Source organism: Hemiscyllium ocellatum, chromosome 43, assembly GCF_020745735.1.
Source record: "Hemiscyllium ocellatum isolate sHemOce1 chromosome 43, sHemOce1.pat.X.cur, whole genome shotgun sequence".
Lineage (NCBI taxonomy): Eukaryota > Metazoa > Chordata > Chondrichthyes > Orectolobiformes > Hemiscylliidae > Hemiscyllium > Hemiscyllium ocellatum.
The window spans coordinates 13,275,990-13,299,270 of record NC_083443.1 but is presented as its reverse complement, the minus strand read 5'-3'; the positions used below and the strand labels follow the sequence as shown (position 1 = coordinate 13,299,270).

Genomic DNA, 23,281 nt, shown 5'->3' with positions numbered 1-23,281 from the left:
TTACATTTTAAAAAGTGAACTTTATCATTTCAGTTTGAAAGTTGACCTGTCCCATTTACATGGATCAGTGTTACAAGCAATTTAAAGACATCAAATGTCTTTCACAATACTCTGAATGGTCGAATTACTTGCGGTCATAAAATATATAATTCATTTCTGTTATAAAAATCAAACTTTATAAAAAAAATTTAAATTCCATAGAAAGGTTCCAAAAATATCATTGGAGAAAGGAGAGGTTTGGTCCTTTTGTGATGGCTTTTGTGTAACAGTATCCCTGGTTTGTTGAAGGATCTGAGGTATTTAATGATTTATCTCCCCCTCCATTCCGACAGGCAGTAATGCTCCACAGATAGCCCTCCCCAGCCCCACCCCATTCACAACAGAGTTATAGTTCGACCTGTCTGTGGAGATCTCGAAGCTTAGATCATGGCAATGGCCTCTTGGGTGCGGCTGATGCCTGAGCTGGGAGCCATATTGGTGTCTGCTTTACAGTTTGTCTTCTTGTCTCTCTTTGCCAGCATTTCAAGGAAGGTGTTTTGAGTGATGGAGCCGAACTCCACAGCGAATGTCCCATAGAAAATGAGGATGATGATGGTGAAAATCCACTCACATATAGCTGCCGCATGCTGGAGCTGGGAGCTTTCCTGCATGAAGAAGACCCCACCTGGAAAGACAGTTAAGGAATTTAGAAACCGGTGAGGGTGCTTGCTATGAGTTTCTTTGGAATATACTAAAGTGATAGTGTGGGTAATATTCCTGAAACAGGCGCACTGCAGAAAGGATACTCATAACAAGGTTGATGAAGGCCACAATGGTGAGGAATGCACGGCAGTGACCGATCTGGTAGTCCAGGGAGTTCTTTGCTATCCTGTAAGTGAGCACCGATTGGAAACAGATGAACAGCATACTGCTGGGGAACCCCACTCCAGCACCAACATAGTGTAGCACTTTGGCATTGTCAACCTGCAGGAACAAGACAGTTCAGCTGTTAAAACAGACGCCACCTTCTTCCCTTCGCTTTCACATGCTGACCTTTCAAGTAATATCTCACGAGAATCATAGATGGTGGAATTTTAATTTAATATTTGAAAATTCTGGAATTCAGAGTCTAATGATGATGATGAAACCATTGTCGATTGCTGGGAAAACTCATCTGGTTCACTTAATGTCCTTGAGGCAAGGAAACCGTCATCTTTACCTGGTCTCACTACATGTGACTCCTGACCCACAATAAATACTGGCCAGGCCAGTGGCGCCCTCATCCTGGGAATGAAATTTTTTAAAATCAGCTTTTTTAAAACCTCTGTGCTTGGATCCTCAGAGCAGGGAAGTGGTGGGCATTTGTACAATTGCAACATTTAAAAGGCATTTGGATGGGTATATGAATAGGAAGGGTTTGGAGGGATATGGGCCGGTGCTGGCAGGTAGGACTGGATTGGATTGGGAATCTGGTCGGCACAGACGGGTTGGACCGAAGGGTCTGTTTCCATGCTGTACATCTCTATGACTCTATAATCTAAAGCCCAACGAATGAAGCTCCAGTCTAAAGCTGCAACCTTTCCTAAAATCACATGATCAGGCTATGCAACCGATTGGCTCACTGACACTTATTTTCTGCACTTTTGTCAAATTAGTAATAAGCCAAATCCTAGGGGAGATATGATACAGTGTATTGTTATGGACTCCGATGGTGCAGTTCCACTTAGCAAAGGGTCAAGTCTCAAGTCCACTGACTTGCATTAACATCTCTGTACAGGTTGGTTAGGAAAATATCTCCAAAGTACTGGAGATATTTGGGGCAAATGGAGATGGGAAATATTAAGCACAGAAAGTGTCTCTTCAGCGCATCACGTCTGCACCCTAGCCCACTTTCCAGCAACCGATCCAGGGCCTGACGGATTACAGCCAGATCCACCTTCCTTTCAAATGAGTTGAAGCTTTTTGCTTCGATCACCAAACTGGGCACCCACCACTCTCTACTCATTCAGGCAGTGAACCCTAGACCCCTGCCACTTTCTGGATGAAACATCTTTCCTCTTGCCCCCTCAATTCCTTTTACCAATTACATGAAATTATGTGGACCAACAATGATTATTTACGTTGCTGATTGAACTTAGTCAAATCTTACGAGGAGAGACTGAGGAGAAAGGGCCGATGTTCATCAGGTTTAAAAGATTGAAGTGTATAACATTAAAGGCAGGGCTGGACATGGTAGAATGCAGCCAGACCATTTCCCCCTTGCTGGGGATCTGGAACTCGGACACACAGTTATAGGATGAGAGGAAGATCATTTAGGACTGAGGTGAAGAGGAATTCCTTCTCTCAGTGGGTGGTGAATCTTTGGAATTCTTGACCCCAGAGGCCTATGGAGGCTCAGTCATTAAATATATTAAAGGCAGAGAGCGACAGATTTCTACACAAAGATATGTAGGAGAATGGCAAGGAGGTAGGGATTAAACCTGATTTAATGTACAGTGGAACAGTCTCAAGGAGACAAATTATTACCCCTGCTCTTACATCCTATATTCCCAAGGAGTTCACAGGATTATTACAAAGCAAGATCCAATGCCAAAGGCAAAGTTGCATTGATATAGCATCTTTAATATTGTGAAATGTTCCAACGCATCTCACAGGAATATTGTCAAATTCAATTTGACACCAGGCCACTTGTGAAGGTAGCTTTTAAGGCTCCTTCTCAAAGCAGAAATCAGACGTAAAAGAAGGGGAAGAACTCAGGGCCTCAGCAGATGTGGGGTCGGGGGGGGTGGGGGGGGGGGGCAGAAGGGCTTGATGAACGGAGGAGAAGCGCGGCAAGTCGGATTTCAAAATCAGAAACAAGCAGAAGTGGATTATAAACAGATGCACATGTTCTTGAGGTGTCAAAGCAGTAAATGCTGGAGAAACTCAGCAGGTTTGGCAGCATCTGAAATAGAGTTGATGTTTTGTGTCTGATATAGTCTACAGTATGTTGCTTTCATTTAATTGCTCTTTAGGAGTAACACCTAATGGACAGCAGAGGGCAGTCAACACAACATACTGCACCAACAGGCCTGAGTGATATAATAGTTACAGAGCCTATCACAAAGGTCAAGGCATTATGACAGCAATGCTCCGGTATCTGTTGGAAATGTTTCGTAAATACGGATACAAAAGGAAAACAAGCAGAACCTAGAATCTACATAAGGAGTGCAAGATGCAATGGGCTGTTTCAAACTGAGGACAAATATCTTCACACAGACAGTAGTGACCCTGGGAAACTCTCTAACACAGGAGGCTGTGGAGGTGAAGTCACTGAATATATTTAAGAAAGAGACAAATAGATTTATACAAGTTCAAGGTGTTGGGGAGAAAGGAGTCCGGTGAGGTAGAATAGCAGACTTGATGGGCTGACTGGCCTATGTTGACTCCTATTTTCTACGTTTCTAAGAGATCTCCGGCGCAGAGGTTCCCAGAATGCCAACAGGCTCACTGTCTACCAGGTATACCAGCCACACAAACAGCATGGCCTAATGTCCAGCAAGCAGTCTGGCAGAAGTGTTGGCAGTGGTACTGGAGAGGCAGAGCTGGGCACTGGCATTGTGGAAGTGGAAGCTAATCCTGTGTCTGCTGATAGAAGCTATGAGCAGGAGGCGGCCATTTCAACCCTTTGCAACTACTCCACCATTCAACAGGATCATGGCTGATTCTCCACCTCAGTGTGTAACTCTATGTCTCTGCCTACACTTCTCCCTACACTTTTTAATGCCTTTAAAATCTAAAATATGTATCTCTGTTTTGCTTGAATATATTCAGTGATTTGCCCTCTACAGCCTTTAAGTGAAGAAATTTTCATCGCTCAGTCCGAAATTGTTTATCCCATATCCCAAGATTATGTTCCCTGGTTTGAGACCCTACCACCGGCGGAAACAACCTCTCTACATCCGGTCTGTCCAATCCTGTTAGAATTTTAAGTATTTCAATTGGATCCCCACTCGTTCTTCCAAACTTCAGTAAATACAGGCCCAGTCAAACCAATCTATGCTCACAGGAGAGACGCTCCTGCATCCCTAGTATTAGCTGAAAATGTGTTGCTGGAAAAGCGCAGCAGGTCAGGCAGCATCCAAGGAACAGGAACTTCGACGTTTCGGGCATAAGCCCTTCATCAGGAAGGCTTATGCCCGAAACGTCGAATTTCCTGTTCCTTGGATGCTGCCTGACCTGCTGCGCTTTTCCAGCAACACATTTTCAGCTCTGATCTCCAGCATCTGCAGACCTCACTTTCTCCATCCCTAGTATTAGCCTAGCAAATCTCCACTGCGTCATTCTGTGGCAAATACACTCTTTCTTACGTAGGGTAGCCAAAACATTATACAAGTCTCCAGATCTGGTCTCACTAAGGCCCTGTATAAGCCTTACTTGTTGTGCAATGAAGACCAACAAAGCATATTCCTTCCTAATCATAGAGTTCCTACAGTGCAGTTAGAGACCATTCAGCCTCTACTGAACAGCGACCACCATATCCCCATAGTTACCATAGTTAACCCACCGACCCTGCACACTGGGGGGCAATTTAGCATTGCCAATCTGTATATATTTGGACTGTGGAGGAAACCCACGCAGCGGTAGGGAGAACTCCTTACAGTCATCCATGGGTGGAATCGAACCAGGGTCCTCGCTGCTGTGAGGCAGCAGTGCTAACCAATTAGCTACCCCATTGCTTGCTGCATCTCCAAATGATGTTTGTCGAGGTGTAAACCAGCTTAGGGGGTGGGAAGGGGATGCTTGAGAATATGAGAGAGAAAATAAGAGGCCTAATTTGAAATGCATTCATGCAGGTAGGAACTGCACAAAAGCACATACCTCAGAGAAGAAACCTCAGAGCGTGGTTGAGCTGTAAATCCATGGACAGGCTGAACAGTATGAACAGGGATAATGTTCCACAAAAGGTAAGTTGCTTGTGGCCCTGGTATTGTAATCAAGTGCCAGGGAAGATTGAAAACAATTGGAAGGGTTGACAGGAGATCTGGGAATGGAGCTGGGAGATAACACTCAAGGACCTGAAAGAGTAGATGGAGATTTGAAATAAGATTATCCAGGTCAGGCAGCATCCGAAGAGCAGGAGAGTCGACGTTTCGAGCATAAGCTCTTCCATCAGGAATGACATCACCTTCCTGTTGAACAGCTTAAGCTTGAAACATCGACTCTCCTGCTCCTCAGATGCTGCCTGACCAGCTGTGTTTTTCCAGCACCACACTGTTTGACTCTGCTGTCCAGCACCTGCAGTCCTCACTTTCTCCCAATCAGATTATCCACCCTCTGAGAGAGTTCTGTACCTTCTCAAGATTAATAATCAATCATTAGTATAAGGCCTTGGGCACCCCAAGAAAAACCAAATAGAAGCATTAAAACATATCTTTCCAAAAACTTTCTTTGAATGTTCGTGTTCGTCAGAAACATTCCAGACATGAAAAAAAATACCTGTTTGATAAGAGAATTGTTAAGAACTTCCAGCCTTTCCAATTGGCACACCCAAGATTTCGGAGAAGCTGGGGCTGAAAGAAGACAAGGCCGATAGTTGCTTTCGTCAAAATGTTCCAGATCATGTGGAGGCTCAGTGGAGTAGAGAGAGAGAGAAAAACCATTCCCACAGATGCCAGGATCGGGACTGGGAGGGCACAGGTTTCAGGTCAGTGCCAGAAGAAACAATGGAGACAGGAGGAGAAACACAGTGAGAGGTCTGGGTCTGGAGCAGGTGGCCTTAGAGAATGGCCCAATCTTTGAAACTGAAGCATTTTCAGGGAAAAGACCTCAGAATGGCACTTAGATATGATGGGTTGACAATCTTCTGAGCAGTATTTTACTTGTGGCTGGAATGTGGGAGCTGGGTGCTGAGATGCAGGAAGGTACATAATGGAACTTCCTGGTGACAGCCAATCAGAGTTAGTAACCTAACATTGGAGATAGATGATAGGTCAGGATGGAAGAATGGGGGGGGGGCCTCTTTCTGAGAGTAGCAGAGAGAACCTGTTAGCTTTGATGGACACAGAGATAGTGTCTCTATCGCCAGATCCATGGCAAAGAAGCAAGATTGATTAATAGCTCTTCTAAAGGGGCAGTACAGCCACAATAGACTGAATGGCATCCTCTTTGGCACTGGAAGATTTGATCATCCTCCTGACAGACACACTTACTGACCTGCTGAGCATACTCAGCCCTTTTGATTGGCTCAGCCATTTCACAACACCTTCCTGGGCTAGAATTATCAGCATATGTCTTTCAGAATAATGCCACAAGGTCAGCCGAAAATTGAGCCCTGAAGTCCTTCATAAGATAGTGATAAAGCTTTTCAGAGACACAACGAGGGTATTAACATCAAAGTATATGTGTGTGTATACATGCATGTGGGTGGTCGGGAGTGAAAGGGAGTGGAGAATGGGGTATGTTTTAAGACTGAGATTTGTTTAGATCTGTGTTCCGACTGTGAGCTCCCTGCATTACAATCGCTGCACTGGCGCTTAATGAGTTAATGCAAAATCCTGAAAATCACAATCCAAGAGTAGTCAGTGCAACGGTCTCAATAGCTACCAGCAAAAACATTTCCATATGCTGTGGAGAATATTTAATGTTAATAATTCATTCAGTCAAAAACACCTCATAAGAGTGTAATTATTTTTAGGGGACTATCTTCAATCGTCAGCCTGTTCACTGGGAGCAGTCACTTTCAAACTCTTTGAACTATGACCAATAAAAAGGCCACTTCTGTCTTTCAGCTTGATCTTTTGATCTCAGAGATAAGCCAGACAGAAAATAGTTCCGAGTTTTTTTTTCAGGAGCCCTGCTGTGTAATATTGAGGCAGCAGATGTGAATCAGTCCAGACGCTAATCCCTTTGTTTCGTCTACCAACTTTCATCTTGCACTTAGGCTGATGTTCATTTTCAAGAATTTTCCTTTCTTTATTCCCAGGGTGTGAGAGGCACTGACTAGACCACCACTAAGTGCCTCTTCCTAACTGACCTTTAACTATTGGTGGTGAGCCTCCATTCTGATGCCCAGCAGTTCATGGACAGTAGGAACACCCACAGTGGTGTTCAGATAACTCTTTGAGGATGGTGACCCAGTGACAATAAATAAATGGCAATATAGTTGCAAACCAGGATGAACTGTGACCTCGAGAGGAAATTGCAGTAGGCAGTGGGCCCATGCCTGTGCTGCCTTGTCCTTCTAGATGCAGAGGTCACAGATTTGGAAGGTGCTGCCTATAAAGCCATGAATGTACTTCTTCCAGAAGGTTTGTTGAAGGTAATGGTTCTGAAAGGGTTAATATGGAAGCTGAATTTAGCTCCACCCAATCTGATGATATTACCGTCTCTGGGTGGAGGAAAAACAGTAGTTCAAGGTGTCGGTGGAGACAGATGGGTCTTCTCTGGCTTCTGACAGTCTGAGTAATTATGCCAAACAAGTCAATACAAATTGTATTTAAACTATTGCTATTGTGCAGTAAATTACGTCTTGTTTTGTAAGACAAGTGCCTCTTCTTGCTAAGAATTAATAGTGGGTTATCCTCTACTGGGGCTAAGTAGGTCGGCTCTCAGACACAGGAAGGAAGAGACAATTGGTCACAGCATTTTACCCCAACCACCAGCAGTTGGCATCGCAACATGAGGCAGCTTGTACACATCAGTGTGGGGCAACTGAATATTGAAGATGATGGATAGCTGCAAATCAAGCAGGTTGCTTTGTCCTGGTTAGTGTCAAGTTTCTAAAGTGTTGTTGGAATTAGACTTATCCAGAACAAGTAGAGAGCATTCCATCGCACTCCTGACTTGTGCTTTATGGATGGAAGCATAGTAGCCCAGTAGTGCAGATAAGAGACCATTCGGCCTATCAGGTGTACACTGACCCTCCAAGGAACAATCCACGCAGACTTGTAACCTTGCATTTACCATGGATAACCTACCTAGCCTGAGTATCTTTTGACACTATGGGCAATTTAGCTTGGCCACCTGACCTGCATATCTTTAGACTGTAGGAGGAAACCGGAGCACCTGGAGGAAACCCATGCAGATGCGGGTGAATGTGCAAACTCCACACAGACAGTCACCCAAGGCTGGAATCGAACCTGGATCCCTGGCGCTGTGAGGGAGCAGTGCTAACCCCATGCCACTCCTAAGGTTTCAATTTCAACAATTATGTGGAACTTTGGTAACATCACACCCTGAAGAATGGGTGCAATCTCAGTCCTATATTTAAGGGAGGTACAGTCAAGGTTCACTTGACTGGCCCCTGGGATGAGCAGGTTACCCTATGATAGGAGGCTGAGTAAATTGGATCGATACTCTCTGGGTTTTAAAAGAATGACAGGTGATTTCAAAGAAACATTCAAAATTATGAATGCTTAACCGGGTGAGCACTGTGACATCACTTCCTGTGGTAGAGGAATCTCAAACATGGAGGCACACTCTAAGGATAAGGGGCTGATCATTTTGGACTAAACTGGAGGAGATATTTCTTCACTCGCAGGATTGGGAATCTTTGGAATGCCCTACCCTGAGGGTTGTGGATGAAGGATAAGACAGACAGAGGAACAGGGGAGGTGGGCGGGAAAGTGGAGGTGAAATCTAAGATCTGCAATGATTATATTGAATGGTGGAGCAGGCTCAATAGACTATATGCACATCTTGAATTCCTCTTTCTTAAATCTTTTTGTTTTATAGAGGCAGGGTATTACACAGAATTCCCAGCCTCTGATCTGCTTTGGTACCTACAGTATTTATATGGCTGGTTCAATTATATGTTTGTCAATAGTAACTGCTAAGATATTGATGGTGTAGGATTCAGCGATAGTAAAATCTTTCAGTGTCAAGGGGCGATGGTTAGATTCTCTCTTGTTGTGGAGATGGTCATTGCCTGGTAATATGTGGCAGGAATGTTACTTCCCATTTCTCAGCCAAATCCCGAATGTTAACCAGGCATTTGGGCATGGACTGCCTCAGGAGCTGAGGTACCACGAATGGTGCTAAACTTCATGCAATCATCAGCAAACATCCCTGCTCCTGATTCGGTGACTGGGAGGTTGGGAGGGTAAGGTCATTGATGAAGAAGCTGATGATGTTTAGGCCTCTGACACTATCCTGAGGATCTCCTGAAAAGATGTCCTGGAGCTGAGATGACTGACCTCCAACAACTAAGACCTTGCTTTGTGCCAAGTATGACTCAGATCAGTGGAGAGGTTTTCCCCAGATTCCCATTGACTCCAGTTTCACTCAGGTTCCTTGATGCCACACTCGGCCTTGATGTCAAGGGAAGTCACTCACACCTCACCTTTGGAATTCAGCTGTTTTGTTTGTGTCTGAACCAAAAACGTGAGGGAGTCAGGAGCTGAGTGGCCGTGGCAAAACTCTCAGTGCACACTGATGAGCAGGTCACTTCTTCACAAGTGCCACTCACGAGCACTGTTGATTCCTCTTTGCATCACTTTGCTGATGATTAACTGGTCTGTTGAGGCGGTATTTGGTTAATTCAAGATCTAGAGTCCTGCTAGAGTTAATATTTCTGGTTGCTGACCCATTGCCATTTGACAGATGAAACATTAACTCTTTCTCTCTGTATAGACGCCACCTGACCTGCTGAGATTAGATTAGATTAGATTAGATTATTTACAGTGTGGAAATAGGCCCTTCGGCCCAACAAGTCCACACCGACCGCCGAAGCGTATACCACCCAGACCCATACTCCTACATTTACCCCTTTACTGAACACTACAGGCAATTTAGCAATGCCAATTCACCTAACCTGCACATTTTTAGATTGCGGGAGGAAACCGGAGCACCCGGAGGAAACCCATGAGGACACGGGGAGAATGTGAAAAGAGAATCTCAAACATTTGTCTGTTTTGATTCCAGATTTCCAGCATCCGCACCACTTTACACTTTTGAACAGATCAAGCTGAACTACAAATGGTATCGACAATATCTTCACCTGCTGTCTGAGGAGCAAGCGCGAAAGAAAAGCCATCGTAAAAAAATACTGCACAGGCAGGGAAGCTGTATTTTGGGGCTGATTATAGATGGAGATGGATCATTCTCAAATATACCCAATTTCCCTTTCATGAAGTCACACTGACTCTGCTTGATTAGATCACGGTTTTCCAATTGTTCTGCTGTTATTTTCTTAATAATTTATTCCAATACATTTCCAACAATAGATGTGAGACTAATCAGCTTACAGTTACCCATCTTTTGTCTTCCTTCTTTTTTGAATTGAGGTGTCACACTGGCAATTTTCCAATCCTCCCCAGACATTCTGGATTTCCAGAATCCAAGGATTTTTGGAAAATTACAACCAATATATTCACCACCTCTTTTAGGATCTGAGGAAGCAAACTACTAGCATCAGGGGTCTTCTCTACCTTTAGCCTCATTAGTTTGTGTCTGACCACTTCTTTAGTGATGGTAGAAGCCCTACAGTATGGAAGCAGGCCATTCAGCCCATTGAGTTCACACCTTTTCGAAGAGCATTGCCTCCAGACTCACCACCCTATCCCTGTAATCCTGCACTTCCCATGGTTAATCCACCCAGCCTATTCATCTCTGGACACGATGGACGATTTAGCATGTGTAATGTCTTGCCTCTACAAAGCATGAGGGTTAAAGAAAGAGGAACTTGAGATGAGCATATAGTCCATTGAGCCTGCTCCACCTAACCTGCACATCTTTGGACCATAGGAAGAAACTAGAGCAGCCAAAGGAAACTATGCAGACGTGGGGAGAACTCCACCCAGACAGTCGCCTGAGGTTGGAATTATATCCATGTCCCTGCCGCTGTGAGGCAGTGATGACTTAATTCCTCCATCACATTCTTTAATATTAATGGAATATTCAAATTATCTTGCCCAGTACAGAGGGTATAGGGATAGTGCAGAGTGGGCTTGCTTTATACGGATGGTGTAGAGCGGGCTTGCTTTATAGGGATGATGTAGAGTAGACTTGCTTTATAGGGACAGTGTAGAGTGGGCTTGCTTTATAGGGACAGTGTAGAGTGGGCTTGCTTTATAGGGATGGTGTAGAGTGGGCTTGCTTTATAGGGACGGTGCAGAATGGGCTTGCTTTAAAGGGATGGTGTGGTGTGGGCTTGCTTTATAGGGACGGTGCAGAATGGGCTTGCTTTAAAGGGATGGTGTGGTGTGGGCTTGCTTTATAGGGATGGTGTAGAGTAGGCTTGCTTTAAAGGGATGGTGTAGAGTAGGCTTGCTTTATAGGGATGGTATGGAGTGGGCTTGCTTTATAGGGACGGTGTAGAGTGGGGCTGTTTTATCGGGAGGGTATAGACTGTGTTTAGTCAGAGCAGTGGAATTAATCTCTGAAATCTTTAGGCGGAGTAAATCTTTGACAGAAAATATTGAGTACAAGAGCTGGCAGGTCATGTTACAGTTTGGTTCGGCCACATTTGGAATACTGCGTACAGTTCTGGTCACCACATTACCAAAAGGATGTGGATGCTTTGGAGAGGGTACAGAGGAGGTTCACCAGGATGTTACCTGGTATGGATGGGCGCTAGCTATGAAGAAAGGTTGAATAGATTAAGATGATTTTCATTAGGAAGACGGAGGTTGAGGAGGGACCTATTGAGGCCTACAAAATCATGAGAGCTGTAGACATGGTGGATAGCAAGAAGCTTTTTCCCCAGACTGTGGACTCGATTACTAGGGGTCATGAGTTCAAGTTGAGAGGGGAAAAGTTTAGGGGAGATATGCATTGAAAGTTCTTCACACAGAGGGTGGTGAATGCCTGGAACGTGTTTCCAGTGGAAGTGGTAGAGATGGGCACAATAGCATCATTTAAGATGTATCTAGACAGATACATGAATGGGTAGGGAGCAGAGGGATACAGATCCTTAAGAAATAGGCTACAGGTTTAGATACAGAATCTGGATTGGCGCAGGCTTGAAGGGCCCATTCCTGTGCTGTAATTTTCTTTGTTCTTGAATTTACTGACAGTTTGAAAGCTCCTGAGCAATGACATAGCTTTTGTACATTTGCCTTACTCTATGCTGTCATTCGTGCTGTATTTAAATTAATTTTAAAACAAAGATTGGCCCAGGATCTGAACTTTCTGCATTACTGAGCCTGCTGCAGAATAATGGTTTCAGTTTTAAATGAACCTACCTTTTAAAGGGCCTATGGGTGGGCGAAACAAGCTTAATATTTGTGTTTATAGTGAATTAGTATCCAGGAGGCAAAAAGGCATAAAGGAGGGCTGACATTCTAAACTCTAAATTCTACATTCTACACTATTTCTTTCAAAAGCATTTGAAGAATTTTGTTTTCTATTTTCTGTGTTTTTTTTTAAACAATTCTTTCATGGGACTGTGTTGGAATATATTGACTATCCCTAGTTGCCCTTTAGAAGGGTAGTGAGCTGCCTTCTTGAACCACTGCAATCCATCTGGTCTAGCTACCCTCCTCCCCCTCCCATATGGTGTTAGGGAGGGTATTCTAGAATTTTAACCCATATTTGTGTTGGTTGGACTCGTGTTTATAAATGGAATGAGGAAGTCTGTCAGTGTTACTCATGGCTGAGAAAGCTAGACCTACAATACAGTTCCATTTCCAGTTTCAGAGACGTAGGATGGAAGGTGGTTAGAGTCAAGTGTAGAGACAGAAAACTCAGCTTTCAAGCACTGGGGGAATTGTAGGATGGAGGGACAAATCATCAGCAAATTTTATCAATGATTTGGATGGGTCATCCTATATTCCCGCTGAACACTGCAAGTCTTTGGGACAACAAATGGGCATATGGGCTTTGGGACTAGTGGCTTCGAGGCCAGTACCCACCTTGCCAGAAGCCAGACAATGGCAGACATTTTCACAGAGAAAGCCTCCTAATTGGCTGCCCCCGTGCTCACTGTCCAACTAAAGATAGCAGGGGGTGGAGTCTCTGGACTCTGGTGACCCAATCACAGGACTAGCAGCTCAGGCATCTTGGAGAGACAGTTGCTGCTGAGGCAAGAAGGAGACATCGAGGGCCGCTCCAACACAGAGGTGCCATTGAAGGCATGAATTGAAATTAATAATTCCGAAAGGCCGATCAGACAGAGTCTCCCTGGAGGTATATACAGGATGGCACAGATATGGGAGTGTACAAGCAACAGGCAGGAAAGGGTGTGAAATCTCTGGTCTGATAAAAAGGAGGAGGGGTGGAATTTCCAATTTTATTGTGGATGTTATCATGTTCTGGCTGACATGGTTTAAATAAACAAGCAGATCCTGTGCTGACATGTTACAGCGCCTTCTACAATTACTATTCAATGGAAGGCTCCATGACGATTGACAATGATAATGTAATAATGGCATCATCCAGCTCTACTATAGAAACTTCTTTTTCATCCCTTTAAGGACCAGAAAATCAAGTTACACTCTGACAGAAGGCCACTTCACAATTCCTCGGGATCAAATTCTACATTTCCCAAAATTAAAACAAAGAACTGCAAATGCTGGGAACTTGCAACAGAAACAGAAATTGCTAAAGAAACTCCATAGGTCTGGTGGCATCTGTGAAGAGAAAGCAGAGTCAAAGTTTTGAATCTGGTGACCCTTGCTCAGAACTGAAAGCAGCTACATTCCTACCTATTACTCCGAACAAGGGTCACTAGACCCAAAATATTAATTTTGATTTCTCTCCACAGTTGCTGCCTGAGCTGTTGAGTTTCTCCAGCTATTTCTGTTTCTGGTCTACATTCAGACTGGGACGTTTGCGGTGAATTGGACCTAAATTGTAGACTTACCTACTCTGTGCCAGGAATTGCTTCCAATGTTTTGAGTGATCCAGCCTGCCTGAGGATCAGAGAACAATGTGGGATTGTGCACTTGTGTATTGCCTGGCCACAATCAGAGGCAGCACAATGGCTCAGTAGTTAGCACTGCTGCCTCACAGTGCCAGGGTCCTAGGTTCGATTCCAGCTTCGGGCAACTGTCTGTGTGGACCTTGAGTGAGTTTCCTCCGGGTGCTCTGGTTTCCTCCCACAATCCATGCTAACTTGTCCATAGTGTTAGGTGCATTAGTTAGGGGTAAATGTGGGGAATGGGTCTGGATGGGTTAACCTTCAGAGAGTCAGTATGGCCCTGTTTCCATAACTGTATGGAATCTAATCTAATCTGTATTATCATAAAACAGGACCTTACGTGAAATGATCGAGGTATTGGTTTAATCTTATAGTTTATGTGAGCAAAGTGCCAGGTGAGTCGAGTGAACATTGTGGTTAAACTCCATGGGCATTTGCGTCGAACTTGGCTTCCTGAAGTGGGCTTGGAAACCCAAGTGGGGTCACAGGCTGAAACCTTGGGATAGCAAGTTCCAAGGCAGCAAAGGCCACTTCCACCTGCCCCCTCCCAATCCCACTCCACCCCACTCTCACTGAGAGCCTTGAAATGGAGTCACTGTCGGGGAAGCACCAGCATAAGTTATATCTCACTGCATGGAGTTGACTCCTCACCCAGACAGTGAACGTCTTCACCCAGACAGTGGTGAGCCTGTGGAATCCTCTGCCACAGGAAATCATTGAGGCCAAAAATTGAAGACTTGCAAGAAAGATATGAATATAAGTGTGTGGATATGTTATACAAAAGTAGATATAAGATTGAAGGGATCAAAGTATGTAGGAAGAAAGCAAGAACAAAGTACTGCATTGGACAGTGTGCCATGACCATACTGAATGGCAGAATAGGCTTGAAGGGCCAAATGGCAGGCTCCTGTTTCTACATTCAGTATTCACAAGATCTGCAAAATAGATACGATATTCATCATTCTATAGTTATAAGATAGAGCACAAATTATACTCCCACTGGGTTTGGGTGGCTGTAAGACTTTGCTCTGGATATATCTGAGGTATGGGTTGGTGTCACTGGGGTAAAAAGAGAATGGAGCTGTTGCTTAGGAGCCCAGCAACAATTTGCTTAGGCCAATTTGGCTATTCAGAACAAATCACTGTAAACAGTCTCCTGAACGTGGATCAGGAGAAAGTTTTTTTTGTGGTCAGGCAATACAGAAGTGCACAATCTCAGCATTGTTCTCTGAGCCTCAAGCAGACTGGATCACTCAAAACATTGGAAAAAAATTCCTGGCTCAGAGTAGGTAAGACTACAATTTGGGTCCAATTCACTGCAAATATCCCCTTTGTCGATGGGCTCACTGTTGACACCTGTTGTTCCACCGCTGTTCTATTTATAGACTGAGCGAGCTGAACATTATGTAGCTGACGAGGACTGACCTTACCAGAGGCAGAATTATCCACTATGCAGCGACTGTGCCAAGTCAAACAGTCACAACCAAACCTTTATTTGCCTGTATAGGGGATTACAGTGTGCCATCAGACAGGAGGTGCTTGCAAACAGCTCCGTGGGCCCACTCACCACAGACTGACAGCTTGGAAAGGCTCCAGGCTGAATGTGCCAACACACTCACCTCCAATTGGAATCACAAACTGCCCTTTCACTGCTGACTGCCGTCACCTTTAACGCTTGTGCCCACCTTGTCTTAGAGCCCAGCTCTTGAAAGGAATCCCTGTGCGTTCAGATCACTGGGACTTGTAAAAGGCCAAAGCCTGGCCCACAGATGTTTACAGAATTTCTGGAATTAAGTAAATTTTCTGTTGCAAAACTACTATTGCATTAAAGGGGCAATGCCTGTGAAAGGGAGAGCTAGACCCACAGCAAAGTGGTTGGCTCTTAAGGTGGTTAAGAGTTAACTGCACTGCAGTAGGTATGGACTCATATGTAGGTCAGACCAAGTAAGGATGGCAGATTCCCTCCCTAAAGGACATTAGTCAACCAGATGGGTTTTTACAGAAGTCAACAAAAGTGACCATGAGACTGTGGGCTAGGTGTTAGGAGTCCCATGCTCAGTTCGCCTTCGATGGAAAGGCACATAAATGATGATAAGTGACCAGCTCACTACCGTCCAAACCACGCTGAGCTTACCTCCAAAAATATACATTGATTTTGATATCCACCCACCATATTTCAACAAGTAATAATAAATAGTGAAGCGGGGGCAGTGGACCAGTAATTCAGAGAGCCTAACTCATGTTCTGGGGACATGGGCTTAAGTCCCACCATGGCAGATGGTGGGATCTGAATTAATGAAAAACTTGCCTAAATGGCGACCATATTGGTTTTTGGAGGAAGTCACCTGGTTCACTGATGCCCTTTAGGGAATGAAATATGCTCATCAGCAGAAAAATACAGCCCTGGGCTGGGAGTGGGGAGCATCTAATTCTTGGCCTGTTGGTTCCAATCAACTTTTCTGTTATTCAGGGCAACAGAGTTGGTGACAACTGCTCCTTTATAAATTTCTGCACTAGATTACAAGTTTATTCAATGAATGTCAATTCCACCAACTCTGGTAGAATCTGAACCTATCCCCCAGAGCACTGGCCTCTGAACAACTAATGACATTACCTCACATCACTATCCCCCTCCAACCGTCCCCCCGCCCCCATATTACTTTGACCACAAAGATTATAATAAAATTTGAACCAAAAGGTTTTTAAATCAATATCCAGTGCCCATCTGCTCCCCGGTCCATTCTTTTGTCTTGTCATCACCATCGTTATCTCATATTGTTTTAAGGCTGTGTTCAACCACAAGATGGAGGAGCAGGAGGATGTCAATTAGCCCATCAAGTCTGCTGCACTCTTCATTGAGATCATGGCTGATCTGATCATTCTCAAATCCATTTTCATTTAACATTGCATGTATATCTTTGTGCCCTGTACATTTCAGAGAGCAGTTTCCCTTTCTCCTGGATTCTGCCATCTAATCGCAACCTAAAACTTCAGAAATTCTACTTTGATGAGCGGATTATTGTGCTTTAGAGGATTGGTGTTGCAGTCAATGGCCTGTTACATGATAATGCATTGGCCTGGTTACATCACAGGGGCATCAGGTTAAAATGCCTGTGGGGCACAAAGTTAAACGTCACACAACACCAGATTATAGTCCAACAGGTTTATTTGGAAGTGCTAGCTTTTGGACTGCTAATCCTTTATCAGCTACCAGACGAAGGAGCAGCGCTCCAAAAGCAAGTACTTCCAAATAAACCTATTGGACCATAACCTGGTGTTGTGTGATTTTTAACTTTGTTTGCCCTCGTCCAACACCTGCACCTCCTCATCATATGGGACAGAGACCTTCTGAAACTGGTGTGTTACTGTCATCGGGTTAATCTTCCTTAACAGACACGGAGATCTGACAGCTGGAATAGTGGTGTGAGGACTCCAGAGCTGACCACTGGCTACATAGCTTAACTCATTGATAAAGCCTGAGTGGTAGAACCATCAGTAGGACGTAGCATTTTCCCCGGCTGTTCCAGATTACAAAAAGCAACAGTGTCTCACACTTATACAGACTCAATTCAGAGGAGTATACCAATGTGCTTCACTGAAGGGAAAGGAAGAAAGAACAAAAAGGAAAATTTAAGGATGGTGCTGTCTCATTTGATTTACTCCAACTGAAAATCTTTACTTTTATACAAGGCCTATATCTTTCAATAGCTATTTTAAAACTAATAGAATTATGATCACTAGTCCCAAAGTGCTTCCCCACTAATTTGCCCTGCCTTATTTCCCAACAGAAGGTCAATTTCTGCTCCTTCTCTAGTAGGTTCATTTACATATTGATAAAAGAGGTTTTCTTTTGAACACACTGAACAAATCCCTCACCATCCAAGCTCTTAACACGATGGCAGTCCCAGTCTATGTTAATGTTAAAATCCCCTCCTATTGGAACCCTATTATTCTTACACATAATCTGAAATCTCTCTACGTATTTGCTCCTCAATTGCCCTCTGACTATCAGGGGGCCTATAGTGCAATCCCATCAAGATCATCATTCCCTTCTTATTTCTGAGAGTACACAAGCTAACATATAGATCATAAAACACATCAGTCATATATCCTACAACCTGGCTCCTTGATCTTTAGTATGTTCTCTTTTAAAATGATATCACATACCAAGTGGGATTCATTCACTACTGACTGGCAGCACCATCAGCATAAAGAAGCACTGCTCAGAGCAACAAAGATTGGGAAATGAAGTTGGGATTGAAGCATCCCAAGAACAAACAGAAAAAAGGTATTAAAAGGCACGCAGTGGCTCAGTGGTCAGCACTGCTGCCTCACAGCGCCTGGGACCTGGGTTTGATTCCATCCTCGGGCAACTGTCTGTTTGGAGTTTGCATGTTCTCCCCGTGTCTGCGTGGACTTCCTCCAGGTGCTCTTGTCTCCTCCCACTGTCCTAAGGTGTGCAGATGAGGTGGATTGGCCACGCTAAATTGCCAGGGACATACAGGCGAGGTGGGCAAGCTCGGGGAAACACAGGGATAAGGTAAGGGAGTGGGTCTGGCTGGGATACACTTTGGAAGGTTGGTGTGGACTTTATTGTTGAATGGTCTGCTTCCACACTGTAGGGATTCTAATAGCATTGTGACCAGGGATCAAGAACAAAGGTTTCAATCTCCAATACAAGTAAGGGAGAAATATCACTTTTTTTAATTCTGTTCAGATTTTCATCAGTGGAGTGACTATCTCCCTTAAGGAATAAAAAAAAATTGAGGATGTGTTTCTAGCTGTTCACATCGGCTTGTTGAAGCACTGGTCTTTTGTGTTCCTGATTTTCTTCGACAAAGGGATTTCAGAATCTATTCAGGTCATGCAGTTGTTTTTGCTGCTTAACTGTCCTATGTTAGTCAGAACATCCTTATCAATAGCATTAAGTAACAAAAAAGTAAAAGACCCTCAAACTGACACAATAATGTTAGGAATATAGGATGGCCATCAATGAATACATCAATGGCCATCATTTCTTAGCCAGTGAAAGTTTAGAATGTAGAACTGGTTACTGTGATCATAGAATCCCTACAGTAAGAAAACAGGCCCTTCGGCCCAACAATAGATCATAGAATCCCTACAGTAAGAAAACAGGCCTTTCGGCCCAACAATAGATCATAGGTGAGATAGGTTATTTATAATACTTTATCGAGTAAGCTGTACTGACTTATCAATTGACATCTGTATAAATTGAATGGTAAAGTCACTATAGTCTTACCAGACCATAGGACTGCTCTTGTTAGAGAGATAACTGCTGATGGTTTAACCTAAGAGTCACCACTCCTCAGATGGGAGAGGTTGAGAACGAGAATCCTTCCTGATCTAACCTCGGCCTGTATGGGAATTGAACCCACATGATTGATGTCACTCTGCACCAGAAACCAGCTGCTCAGGCAGTTGAGCTAACCAGGCCCAAATAGGTTATTCATATGTAATATACAATATATGTATTATAATTATATATATATTAAGTTCAATTAATTTGAGTTTGGATTTGAGCTGCTGGCTAGTTCTTAAGTTTTTGTACCGAGGTACTTATACCTAAGATGGCGCTGTGTATCACAGCATTGAAAGCTTTCCACTGTACTCCTGTATTTAAGTACTTGAGCGCACATAACAATAAAGTCTAAATCTAAAAAAAATCTAAATCTAAAATTTTGGTCTGTGTATCTGAAGGGGTTTAATGATTAACATCGATATTTATGTAGCTATGGTGGTTTATTTTTAAAACCACAGTCTGGGAGTTATCACCTTGGAACAATTGTGCATTAGGCTTTCAGTTTAGAAGGTTCTGGAGATTGTGTAGTTTTTTTTAAGCTAAGGGAAAACACCCATAGCTTGGGAAATAAAACTTTTAAGGTTTTCAGTCTGGTAGTTTGTATGAGGCTTGAGTGGAGCTGAATGTGTAAAACAGATACTTGTGTGCATAAGTGTGTGTCAGTTATTTTGAAAAAAGAACTTTTGTTGCTCAACTGTGCCCATTGTCTTGTGCCAATTTTAAATACTATGGTTTCTTGGAAAACAATGCCTTCCTCGAGTGCGGTGGCTTTAAATTTAATGAATTTTTGAGGATATTGATGAATTATTCCAATTCTGCTTCTGTGTGAGTCAGACTACCCATACATCAACACAAACACTGAATGTTCCTGAAAAGTACAGTTGCCCTAGTCCCTGTGGATTGTGCTCTCACTGGAGAGAGAAGACTGGTGGTGATTTCACTTGAGGGTCACCACGCCTCAGGCGAGGGCCGACGTTGAAAAGTAAAGCCCTTCATGGTTACCTCATGGGAATTGTGCCCAGGCTGTTGGCATCATGCTGCATTGCAAAGCAGCCATCCCAGCCAACTGGACCAAGCAACCCTCCAGAGCAGGCTATGACAGCCAATAAAGGAAGTTGTGAGAATAAAAAGGTAGCTTCCCAAAATTAAAACATGGCCCTTGAGCAAATCTCAACAGAAGCCCTTGAAAAATAAAATGAATAAAATTATTTTGTGCCCTACCTCTGGATTACTAGTCCAGTAAATTACCACTATGCCATTTTTTTATTCTAGTCAAGGTAAATAGTGTTGATGCATTTAAGAGGAAGCTAGCGAAGTATATGAGACAGACAAAATACAAGGATATCTTGATGAAGTGACCTGGCAAAGACTCATGGGAAAGCATTACAATTGGCAGGGACCCATTGAGCCAAATGACCCATTTCTGTGCTGTCATTCCAGTGAGATAATTAATATGTTGAATTATAAAGAAAAAGGCATTGGTCTGAAACAGTTGCTTTAAAGAGAACACTGTCCTAAGTTCCTGACCCAGGTTTGTTCCATCTGAAGATCAGATTTTCATGAAAAACAGTAAGGTACGTTTAAAGGGAAGGTTTAATGTTGTGGAAGCAATCCAGGCACAGAGTTAACTTCAAAATTAACCTCAGAATCTCAGTGAGGACTAACCACACAAACAGTAAAACCTGTAAAATATTAAATTGACCCACGTTCTCTGTAATCAAATTCACAGGAATCTAATTCACAGTAAAATATCTTTCTGATTCATAAACTTATTTTCAAAACATTAAACATTAAGTTAACACATGCATCAAGACAAATTTCATATTTGAAGTTAACAATGTGTCTTGAGGCCATAGCACCATCGGTGAAAGATAATCAATGTTCTTGTACTTAGCTGAGCTGTTAAACTAAAAGGAGAACTTTCCGTAGTAAGGGAAAAACATTTCCAAGTCTGTCAAACATTGCAATTTGATTAGTAACAGCACCACATTTTAACATCTGTGGAGGCACTGCCTGTAATCTCATTTCTCTAGAACTAGTTTCTCTCACTGCAGTAAATAAGGAGGTTGGAGGAAGTGATTGGGAAATGCAACACATCATCTGACGCCAGTTCTGGGAAAGAGAGAATGTTGAAGGCTTGGATATGAAATGGACAGATGATTATATGGTTCCATGCCAAAAACTACTGTGCAAGCAATCCCACCCCACATTGATAGGCTGAATGGCCTTATCTTAGGTGATGGCTCTACAACTCTACTCTGACACAAGATCTTTGCACAATCTTTTTCCCGTTTTAGTGTTGAAGTTGATACTGTCCTTGCCACTGGGAGAAGGTGTCAAAACAGCTGGCCAACACTGGAAACCATTTTTGTACGGATCTACAACTCTGGGAGTTGAGCTAACATTTGCTCATTGACACAAAGTGGATTTATGGACTCAGAATTAGAAGGGAGAGGATCTACATCAGGGAGTTAACCGGGCTGAGCAGGTAAGTGACAAAGATTTAGAGTACAGTCTATAGATAGGACATATCTGAGAGAACGAATGGACCTTTTCCTACTTCCATAACTCTTCTGCTGCTGTCTGTGGGGGCGACATGGTGACTCAGTGGTTAGCACTGCTGCCTCACAGCGCCAGGGATTCAGGTTCGATTCCAACCTCGGGCGACTGTCTGTGGGGAGTTTGCACGTTCTCCCTGTGTGTGTATGGGTTTCCTCCAGGTGCTCCAGTTTCCTCCCACATCCAAAGGTGTGTAGGTTAGGGTGGATTGGCCAAACTAAATTGTCCATAGTGTTCAGGGATGTGTAGGTTAGGTGGACTGGCCATGCTAAGTTGTCCATAGTGTTCAGGGATGTGTAGCTCAAGTGCACTAGTCAGGGTGAATGTAGAGTAATAGGTTTGGGGAATGGGTCTGGGTGGGATACTGTTCAGAGGGTCAATGTGGAGTTGTTGGGCCGAAGAGGCTGTTTCCACACTGGAGGAATTCTTGATTCTTGATCTGGATGAGAAGCTTCCTTTGAGGCTCATGGTGGAGTTCAAACATATCTTGCTATTTGATTCACAAATACCTCCTGAGTGACAAGAGGTTACAAACTTGGGTGGCACAGTCGCTCAGTGGTCAGCATTGCTGCCTCACAGCACCAGGGGCCTAGGTTCGATTCTAGCCTCGGGTGACTGTCTGTGTGGAGTTTGCACATTCTCCCCATGATTGCGTGGGTTTCCTCCAGGTGCTCCGGTTTCCTCCCACAATCCAAACATGTGCGGGTTAGGTGAATTGACCATGCTAAATTGCCCATAGCGTAGGGTGCATTAGTTAGAGGGAAAAGGGGTTTGGGTAGGCTACTCTTTGGAGGATCGGTGTGGATTTGTTGGGCCGAAGGGCCTGTTTCCACACTGTAGGGAATCTAAAAAACTCTTAAAAAAAAGCTGTTTGTACAGTGCCCCCTGGTCTTGCACCTCTGTCTGTCAACTGGCAAATGGAGACTGAAATCAGGTTCAAGGAAGGAGCACGGGCCCTTTAACACTCCTACCAGTGTGACACTGGAAAACCACTCCCTCCCGTGCTGATTTGTTGCTGGCCAGTAAGTAAAGGTTGTTTAAATGAGGTGTTGAGAGGCTGGCTGTTGTTTTGCTGAAAGCAATGCTCTGATTTACAGTTGGCGGTCTGCCCACCTGAGTGATGTTCTGGCCCAGAAAGCTGGTGTAAACACTGAGCACTTCTGGCCAGTATTTCTCTATCTGCTTCCCTAACAGAAGGTTTAACTCATTTGACAAAATCATACCATCTCAATAGAAGATGGAAGCCATTCATAGCAATATAGGAGCAATAGGAGTAGGCCATTCAGTCTCTTGAGCTTGTTGCATCATTCAACTAGATTACAGCTGGTCTCTATCTCAAGTTCATTTACTCATTGAGGATCAATGTCCCTCCATATCCACATCCACTTGGCTATCTGAGTTCATCCCTTCAGAACGATGCTAACACATCCTCCACTACAGCTTACACTTCTGTTCTTTGAACAATTGCACGCATTCTGTCTCCATTACTCAGACTGGAAGTTGCTCTGCATATTGGTCAGTCCCTATGCTCCAACTTGGCTCCCTGAACCAAAGTAGTTAATGGTTGGCAATCTCCTGTTCCT

General features: G+C 43.7%; 1 protein-coding gene across 4 annotated transcripts in view; it reads right to left on the bottom strand.

The window, feature by feature from the left end:
- Positions 1 to 23,281, bottom strand: part of LOC132834926 (transmembrane protein 150A-like) — a 108,132-nt gene continuing 84,851 nt past the window's right edge. For all 4 annotated transcript variants that reach the window (XM_060854077.1, XM_060854076.1, XM_060854078.1 and 1 more), the window contains 2 exons: positions 786 to 963; positions 1 to 664 (listed from right to left, as the gene is read on the bottom strand). In XM_060854077.1, the coding sequence (XP_060710060.1) occupies positions 420 to 664; positions 786 to 963 (423 nt within the window). In that variant the 3' untranslated portion in view covers positions 1 to 419. The remainder of the gene's footprint in view (positions 665 to 785; positions 964 to 23,281) is intronic.